The sequence below is a fragment of the Fringilla coelebs genome (assembly GCF_963513975.1).
Source record: "Fringilla coelebs genome assembly, chromosome: 3".
Lineage (NCBI taxonomy): Eukaryota > Metazoa > Chordata > Aves > Passeriformes > Fringillidae > Fringilla > Fringilla coelebs.
Window position 1 is genome coordinate 10,309,904 of NC_140030.1, and position 9,997 is coordinate 10,319,900.

The 9,997-nt window shown below is 50.1% G+C and overlaps 1 protein-coding gene across 1 annotated transcript; it reads right to left on the reverse strand.

Annotated features, from left to right (window-relative positions):
- Nucleotides 1–7,093: 7,093 nt before the first annotated feature.
- Nucleotides 7,094–9,479, reverse strand: RHOB (ras homolog family member B). Its single transcript, XM_084202341.1, has one exon. The coding sequence runs from the start codon at nucleotides 9,177–9,179 to the stop codon at nucleotides 8,589–8,591; it is 591 nt and encodes a 196-aa protein (XP_084058467.1). The 5' UTR covers nucleotides 9,180–9,479; the 3' UTR covers nucleotides 7,094–8,588.
- Between the last annotated feature and the right edge of the window lie 518 nt (nucleotides 9,480–9,997).

Below are 9,997 nucleotides of genomic sequence, written 5' to 3' on the forward strand. Positions count from 1 at the left end.
GCAGCTGACGTGGCCCTCCCTCGGTCCCGGGCTCTGGCTTTAGTCGAGTAAGGACTGGCTGCAGCCTGAAAGCGATCTCGTCTGGCGCTGCTGCTTCTCATGCTGTAATTCTAGCCCTCTGCAGCTTGTCCTGGCCGATTTTCCCCTGAAACTTGATCTTTACACGGATCAAAGGAGCAAAAGGAGAAACAAGAAACTTTTGCAGTGAAATTTCAGGCATGGTGGCTTGAGCTGGGTCTCCAGTTCAACCCCAGCCCCTGGCTGCTCCCTGCGGGGCGTGCTGCTGTGTCCAGCCTCATGTCCTCATCCTGCCGGCAGTCTGCCACAGCACAGTCCTGTCGGGAGAAAAGTAACCTGCAAAAGGGAAACCTTGCCCCTAATCACACGAGGAATTTTACCAGTGCAAAAAAAAAAAAAAAAGTCATGCTGACATGGAATGACTCTGCTGATAAACTGACTTTCTGAGACAAACCAGTATAATCCCAAAATTTAACAAGGGGTTCAGAGGATTAACATCACCAGCAGAGTGAATCAATGCATTCTTTACAATTTGTCTGCTACATGGTATTAGGGAGGCCATCTCCCTGCAAGGTGACTGTGCACCAGCCCCCCAGCCCTTAGAGACAGGCTGTCCCCTGGCACCAAACACACCCACCCTCAGCTGCCTGGGGGCAGCTGCCCTGGGCCCTCCCCAGCATTTGCACCCCTTCAGCATGGTGTGGGTAGCAGTCAGCTAGGGAAGAAACCTTCCTTCCCTGGGCATTTCTGCAGGGTGTGCAGAGAAGTGGGGGTCCCTAAACCTGCCAGGCACCTGCACCCAGCTCAGGGGCCCAGCATAGACTCCTTTAAATGACTGTGGTCATTAGTTTCTTGAGATCAGGTGGAAGAAGTATGTCTGGCTTATTCCTTTGCCTTATTTGTGAGATGTAAAATTACAGAAGTTTAGGTTTCAAATACATGCTTAGGCTAAGGAGAGTAAAAAGTGTCTGGAACCAATGTCTTAGCATAATATTACAATTGCTACAGTAATGTCAGTCTAAGAGTGCAAGTGAAACATCCTGCCATCCTTAGTTGCTTTCCTGGAATGATGAAGAATTAAGAGCATTTTTAGATGAAAAATGTGCAGAGGAATGGCTTTTTATTAAACCCAGAGGTACCACTGGAAAAGACAGAGAATCCCTCAGGAATCAAAGCCCTTCTTCCAGTCTGAAATCTTCCCGGATGAATATAGGCTGGGAACACTTGCTCTGAATGTCACACATTTCACACGATGGTGTTAGATCTGAGCCCACCCAAGAGGAGAGGCCACCGGTGTCTGGGAGCCAGGGCTGTTAGCAAAGAGCTCAGGCATTAGGCACACCTTCGCTAAATTCCTGGCTACAAGATAATTACTGCAATTTGCTTTGCTTGTCACCACTTCACTGGTGTGTGTGTGTCTGTGTGTCTTCTTCAGCCTCTCATTTCAGTAATCATTGGGAGTGTTTTGAGTGAAATGCAGCAATCACTGCCAATGCAAAGTGTTCTATCACCATCAAGAAGGAATGAGCTCCCCAGCTGAAGGGCCTTGTTTGGGAACACTTCCACAGAGAGACAAATCCTCCTGCCCATCACCTCAGGGAAGGTGTGTTGGTACAGCTGTCTTGGCATGACAAGTTTCCTTGTGCCTCCAGATGCCAACAATTTACTGTCCTTCCAAGATGACTGTCAGAGAAAATGGAAATTATTGTGAGTACTTTTAGAAAGCAGTATTTAGAAACTTGGGAATTTCTCTCAGACACTCGTGGTTGATTGGTTTAAACCCCTAAAAAAGATACATATCTATCTTTATCTTTCTGATGTTCTTACACTTGCACACCAGGCAGTGATTTTCCTCAAAATTTTCCAAGCTGATCATTTGTCAAAAATACAACAAGCGTCCAAATACTCTTGTAAGAACCTTGAACGCAAAAGCCTGGATTTCATCTTTTTATACATTTACACAAGTTGTGTGACTACGTCTAGCTTTGCACACACCTTATGAAAAACTCCTGGTCTAAAACTCACTCGGTTTTCACCAGATGAGAAAGTTGCCTGTCAGCAGGAAGGGTCAGGCTGCTGCCGTCAGACCCCAGAGAATCCAGCAAAGTGGGACCGGATCCTGCAGTCCCGACTTGTGCTGCTGCGCTCAGGGGGAAGAGCCCCGCAGAGCAAGGGCTGTAGGGTCAAACTTCGTGGTACAAAAACCCCGCTGCACAAAAGCTTAGGAGCAGAGGAAAGGCTCCGCCAGGGCAGACCCCTGGCAGATCCTGCCTCCCACTTCCCCATGCCCTGGGCACTCCCCAAGCCTGGGGGGCTCCCCACTGCCACCACCCTCCTGTCCCTGCAGCAGGAGGGAAGGGGACATTCGCATGCAAATGAGGGCGATTTCCCACCAGGAAACCCCCTTTGTTTCCAAATCCATATTTACAGCCCTGCCAGAGCAAGCTTTGAATGCAGAAGCGGATGGATGACCTAAAAACAACGGAACTAAGCATTTAGCATAAAATCCCACCCACTGGTCCCCTTTACTGGAAAGCAAGATTTAGCAACACAGACAAAACCCACACAGACTGGCAAGTGAGGAGGGAAATGTACACACTGAGTGAGTTGGTGCTGTAGGCACCGGCCTAATGCTCTTACTCTGCAGCTACAGCTCAGTGTAAGGTGTCACATCAGTGCCTCCGGCTTTGACCCCCCCTCTAACAACCCCACCTTTTAGCACCAGTTTGATGATCATGTAAGAAATGCAGACATGCCCACAGCTGTTATTACACCAAATGGTATAAAGTTCTGAGTTATGGATGGATAATACCCTGCTGCTCTCAGGTGACTTTCAAAGCCTCTCACTTCATGGCCCCTATGACAGAACTGGAGAGAGGTCTGTCCTGTGCAGAGTGTGCATGGCCACAAAACTGAATTTACCTGTCTACTGCTTTTCACAGACTGTGGGTTAACTCTGCCAGTGGGAGCAAGCCTGAAGAAAACTTGCTCTCAACACAAAATTGGACAAATTCAAGGGAGGAGGAGGGAAGGGCAACTCATTCCTTTCCTCTAGTAGCATTGAAGAAAATGTCCACCCATTACATCAGGCTACTCAAATCAAGCATTTAAAAACATAGAATCATGGAAACATAGGGTGGTTTGTGGTGGAAAGGACCTTAAACATCATCCAGTTCTGCAGCCAAGGAGTAAAATCTGTGACTGAATTAGTGTTAGTGACACTGATTCGAATAAAATGCTTGTGGAGTCCCTTAGAGTATTTTTTTTAATTTCTTTTACTGCAGAAGTTTGTGTCAATTCTTTACTTGATGCCTTAAGAGGCTACCTAGAACAGGGCTAGACAGTGCTAAGAGAATAAAGTAGGTATTTATTAAAAGGCTTTCAAAGGATACAGCTTGGGCAGTGCAAGAGCCTAGCTGGGGCTGCACCCAAGATGGACCCAAGATGGATGAGGGGTCACACGTTTTCACATTTTATAAGTTCTGGTCCATTTACATATTGGGGTCAATTCTCCAGTTACAGCCTCAGGTTATGCAGTCCCATCCTCCCAGTTTGCTCTCCTCAATTCGCTCTTGTTTAAACTTTTTGGGCTTGAAGCTGCTCTTGGTTCTCAGGCTGGAAAAGGATTATTTTGTCTGACTAAACTGTTAGGAGAACTTGCTAACACTTTATATCAAGTCCAGAGTTACACAAATGCAGTACAGAATCTGGAAAATATGAAAGCTAAAACTTAAGGCATCATACTGAGTTGCTAAAAAAGATTTGTAACCCATCCAACATAATGTAAGGCAAATGGGGCTAAACTAATTTATTGCTGCAAACCCAGAAAGCCATTAAGAGGATGCTGCTTTAAAGGGGGTTGTGCAACCCCCCGAAGTGTTTGGAGTTATGTGAGGGTTAAAAAAACTAGGAAGCATAAAGAGCCTAATTCCAATGCATAACAAGTGCTTCAACAAATATTCTGCCAAAAGTGCCAAGGAGATTTAATTACTTCTTTCTCCCACCAAAGATGACTTATTCTATGTTTGACGTACCCTATGGAGTGTGCTTTCCACACAGAGATTCTCTATTTGACCATGCAAGGGCTACTTACAGCTGCTGTGGGTAAAAAGCAAAGAGCAAAAGGTGGTTCTGACCTTCCCTGGGTGGCTTCATCTTCAGTCTGCCCTGACAAGACACCCTCACACAGCCAGAGGGTTCAGCCTGGGAAACTTGTGGGAGGGCACCAGTGGTCTCCTCTCTTGCATGGAGAATGATGGAGATCATGAGTGGGCCTTTCAGCAAGGTGCCTCTACATTTCCAGTTTGCTGCTAAGGATGTGACAGCACCAACACAGGGTTCTGGCTCACATGAGAAGAAACAACTTTAGCAGAATCTGAACTCATTTTGAACAGAATCAGGGAAGGTACAACCTTCCTCAATTTACTCATCTGTGCAGTGTGTGCACACAGCTGGTAAAAGCCTCTGTGCCCAGCAGCAGGCACAGGGACTGTGGGGTGAGTCAATGCTTGACCTTCCTTTGATGCTCTGACTTGCTCAGCATCACTGCTTCTCCTGCCAGAAGGTTACAGCAGGCAGAGGGGGATCAGATGAATATGAATTAGGGGACCAGATGAAGATAAGCAAGAGGAGGTCCAGATGAAACCAATCCTCTGTCTGAATACAGGGTGTAGGTTGTCAGGCACCTGCCCTGAGCTCAGGTGCCTGCCTGGCCCCAGTGCTTCACTTGGGCAGATGCAGCTGTGGGGTGAGTTGGTCAGTGTGACACTCTCACACTGTGGGGTGTCAGATGGAGCTGGTCAGTGTGACACTCACATTGTGGGGTGTCAGCCTGGCCCTGTCTGGGTGTCAGATGGAGCTGGTCAGTGTGACACTCACATTGTGGGGTGTCAGCCTGGCCCTGTCTGGGTGTCAGATGGAGCTGGTCAGTGTGACATTCACATTGTGGGGTGTCAGCCTGGCCCTGTCTGGGTGTCAGATGGAGCTGGTCAGTGTGACATTCACATTGTGGGGTGTCAGCCTGGCCCTGTCTGGGTGTCAGATGGAGCTGGTCAGTGTGACATTCACATTGTGGGATGTCAGCCTGGCCCTGTCTGGGTGTCTGAGTCATGAAGGGTGGGATGTGCCACACCTTTTGTTTCCCCTCCACCAAAGCAAGCCCAGCAATGTGACACAAAGTAAAGAAGTTATGTTAGAGCTCTAATCCCACTATCTGACCCCAGTGGGTGGACTCCCACAGTGATCTCACCCTCACGCCTTACTCAGCGTCACAAGTAGCAGGGAAAGGTCATGCTCGGTTAAAACCAAAATGTGCTTTCTTGCAGCTTTTCCCCCTTGGGCCAGAGGCTGTATCCCTGACTTGGGCAAAGATCCAATTGGAAATAATGAATGTAATTACCTTGTAAGCACCTCAGTGGAAAATATTGGTATAGTTAATTATACAGGGATGCAATGCTAACCCATTTCCCAGTGTTTAAAATACAAATATTAATGCTTTCTCCTGTGGGGTTTTGAGAAGATTAGTTATTGCTGCAGTCTAACTGAATTGATAAGGTTTTCAGCTATTGCAATCATTTCAATGAGAAGGTTTCCAGTGCAGGTTTAACATCAATGGCTGGCATCATGTGGAAGAGTGTTATTCTACACAGAGCTGGGGCTTGAGTGCCCCTGCAAGACTGAAGGCCCCTTTGGCCATGGCCCTTTAAGCATCCAAAACTGAGATGTCTTTCAAAGGATGTTTGATTTTAGTGTTCTCAAATTGAAGATAAGAAACTCCCACACTGACTATCCAGAGGACTGAAATTTAAATTTGAATATCAGGAGAATTGCGAAGGATATCCAAAACCTAGAACTTAGTACCTTTCAAGAAATCCTGATTAAACTGGCTATGTGAAAATGCATCTCTCTTTTGTTAAGGATCATAGGAAACAGTGTAATAAACTCACAGCATGGACTGAGCATGTACTCCAGTATTTTCACGTTATAGCTGATTGACTTCCCAGGTGTTGAGCAAGGAACCTGTTATTACTATGTCAGTCTGCCTGAAAAGCCCCATCACTTTCAGCCCTAAATGGGTAGGGTTGAAAGTAAATGAGCAAAAGCCACTCCATCTGTTTCCCTTGCTTTGGTATTTGTTAACATTTGTTAACATTTCTGAACTATATGTACTCAAGCAGATATTCATAGGTCAAAACCAGAAAAAGCTCAACTCTCTTCTCACAACTCTGCAAAAGTAGTAGAGATTTATGAAAATAGAAACCTGCCCTGAGATTTCCCTTGAAAGTATCCAAGGAAGTTTTTCCAGGGTGAAAAAAAAATAGGAGACACCAGCACTTTGGGCATAGGTCTTACTGTTCAGTAGCAATCAAATTTTGCATGAGGCCACCTCTTCCTGCCAGGAGCCAAAGCCACAGGCAGCAGCACAGGGCCTTGGGCACCTGCCCAGGCAAGAGAAGGGAAGGGACAGGCACAATGCCCTGCTGAGGATCCCCTGACACAGAGGCCCGGAGTTCTCAGGTTGCCACAGGAATTAATGAGGCCAGCAATTGGGAAGTCCATCCAGGCAGCCCTGGAGACTCCTGCTTCGACAGACAGCAGTGTTTGCCCCCATGCCCTGCTGCAGCAGGCAGGGCCGTGCACTTCAAGCAAAGCTGAGCCTGCTAACAAAAACTGCTTTTATCTAAATACTTCCTTGAAAAATAATCCTTACAGCCAGTGCTACTTTTCAGTTTTGTGCCTGTCCTGCTGCAACACCAGCTCACTGGGAGCACAAGCACTAGCCACAGAGGCTGCCCATGCTCAAGGCAACAAGGATGGATCACCTTGTCTTTTGAGTCAAGTCACCACCTTGGCTTTTGAGTATATTTCCATATGCCACACACAGAAAAAAAACTAAGGAAGCAGCTCCCCCAAAGGGAACTAAAACCATCCTCTGAAAGCTGCCAGGTATTTCACCCAGTGGAAAAAAAACAAATAAAAGCATGTGTAGGCAAGGGGCAAACTTTGGTCTAGTTCAACTCTATCCAGGTGTACTGCTGCACACAGAGGACTGTCTCCATGAATCACAACACTGCTCTCACAAGTGTCAGCATAGAATCTTTTAATACTTTACATAAAAAACTGCATACACTATAGTTTTATGTAAACATCATATACATCTCAGTTTTTGCCATGTCAGTTTATTAAAAACAGTCTCAGTACCACTGCTGAGGGAAGAGGGAGAAAAGTAAACAAACATAAATGGATACATTTGTTCTCTGAACCAGAGAAACAGAAATTATTTTCACCTAGGTTGACCACCCTGTGAAAATAAGTTTTAAATAAACCTTGATTCTTTAAACTGCCCTTTAGTACTAAAGTCTGATGTACTCACTGCATAAGTAACAGTGCTTTCACCCATTTTTTTTTTCAAAGGCAAAAATATACAGTGGTTTTATTTTGTCTTGTGTTGAAATCAGTTTTAAACAAGACCCAGATGAGGTTACTGAGTAAGAATGTTTCCAATGCTACAGTGTTGTATGCAGATGATGAGTGCATTGAGTGTTTAATTTAAACATAAAAAATCCACCGAGTTGTGCAAAGTAACGTCTTTTGAAAATAAACTTTTAAATAAACCCAAATCAACACACTTGCAGGAGACAGCATTAAAAGTAAGGAGCAGGCACCAAAATCATAATATGGCAATATCATCCCCTTGCTCACCCTGCCTCATCTGTCAGGAGGTGGATATCCAGCAAGCAGGACAGTTCGGCTTTACTTTCTGGCCTGGTGGCTTCTGCAGCTGGAGTCAGGTCATGGCTCCTGTTATCAGCAGGCATCAGTCACTCAGGGCAAGTTCCTTTGCACAACACAAGTCCCACCTGGGCACCCCCTCCCCACCTCACTTTAAGTAAGCAACCCCTGCACTACCCCAGTTTGCACAAGACAAGAAAGGTAACATATATACAGGCTTCGCTTGGGATGACCCTCCCCTCCCCTCCCAGTCTCGGTCTTCAGGGCACTAATTTCCACAGCAGGTCAGGCTCAGGCTGAAACACGTGAGGGAGAAGCAAGGATGCTGCAGGCAGCCTGGGAGAGGCAGCCCCTTTCCCGAGCTCGCCTGGGTGGAGGCACATGCAGGCAGGAGGCAGAAGTCCCTTTGAGCATCTCCGCTCCACCGCCCTCCTCTTGCAAAAGAGAGGAGGCTGCCCGGGAGCAGGGAGCAGCAGGCGTTGGCAAAGGGGCAGAACCGGGTGCAGCGATTGCTCAGTCCAGTCTCAGCAGCTTTTTGTTGTTGAGTCCACGACTAACTCGCAGGGGCCAGCGGTAGGAGAAGGCTTCTCCCCACTTTATTCCCAAGACTCAGGGCATGCAATCCCCCCCTCCCTCCGTCCGTCCCCACGGCTGAGCAAGCACAACCCTTTTTGGCCAAGGCTCAAGGAGCGTGCTCCCTCCCTCAGCCCCCACCCCATGCACAGCCAGTCCCTAGCGGAGGGGACAGGCAGATGCCGTGTGCGTGTATAACCCTGCTCCTCTCCACCTGCCAACAGGTGACCCAGGCGCTGTGCCCAGCGCCGCGCTCCAGACACGCCCTATAGCACTTTGCAGCAGTTGATGCAGCCGTTCTGGGTGCCGTAGCGCTTCTGCAGGGCTGCCCGGGTGGCGGTCTCGAAGACCTCCCGGACACCCTCCTTGGTCTTGGCCGAGCACTCCAGGTAGTCGTACGCCTGGATACGAATGGCCATGGCCCGGCCGTCCTCGGTGCGCACCGGCTCCTGCTTCATGCGGGCCAGCTCGTTCCGAACGTGCTCGTCGTTCCGCAGGTCCTTCTTGTTGGCCACCAGGATGATGGGGACGTTGGGGCAGAAGTGCTTGACTTCGGGCACCCACTTCTCCGGGATGTTCTCCAGCGAGTCCGGGCTGTCCACAGAGAAGCACATGAGGATGACATCGGTGTCCGGGTAGGAAAGGGGACGCAGGCGGTCATAGTCCTCCTGGCCGGCCGTGTCCCACAGGGCCAGCTCCACCTGCTTGCCGTCCACCTCGATGTCCGCCACGTAGTTCTCGAAGACGGTGGGCACGTAGACCTCAGGGAATTCGTCCTTGCTGAAGACGATGAGGAGGCAAGTCTTGCCACAGGCACCGTCCCCCACCACCACCAGTTTCTTGCGGATGGCAGCCATGGCCAGGCTCGCCAAGCTGGCCTTGCCGTGCAGCAGGACGATGGCAGCGCCCTCCTCCCCGCGGCCGCCGCCTCCCGCTCCCTCTCGCTTCTCACAGGGCACCGTGGCGAGCCGGCCCGCGCAGGCAGGCGGGCGCGCCCTGCTCTCTTTGCTCACCGGCACCGCGCCGCCGTGCCCTGCCTCGCGGGAGCGCTACGGCCGCAGGGTAGCGCCCTCAGCCTCGGAGCCCTGCGGTGGAAGCGGTGCCCCCGGTTCTCGCTCTCGCCCTCACCGCACACACCCACACAGCGCCGACTTCGCGCAGCCACTGCCGCAAGCTGTGGCCCGGCGCCGCTATTTAAAGGCGCTCGCGACTTTCTTAATATAGCTGACCAATGGGAAGGCAAGGAGTGAGATCATCCCCGGCGGAGAGCGCTGCGATTGGCGGGCGGCCGCGGGCGGGAGGCGGGGCCGAGGCGGGCGGGGCAGCGGGCCCGGGGTCGCGGCGGGCGGAGCCGCGCCGGGGGCGGCCGGGAGCTCCTGCCCCGGTCTGAGCCCTCCCGGCCACGGGCGGTCCCGGCTCGGCGCCAGGGCAGGGCCGGTCCCCGCCGCAGTCTCGCCGCTCGGGATGGCCGGTGTGAAGAGGCTGGGCGGGCACCCGAGAGGAACGGGGGGCGCCGCTGCGTCCCCGGTGCTGCTTTAAAGCCCGGGCAAAGTGAACAGAGTGTTGCAGGCTGTTCAATAAAATGAAATGAAAGCGTCCGCTGGGTGCTACTGGAAAAGCGCTCCCTTCCTTAAAAAAAATCGTCATGTTCGACTCTCGCCAGCTCTTGGCCAAA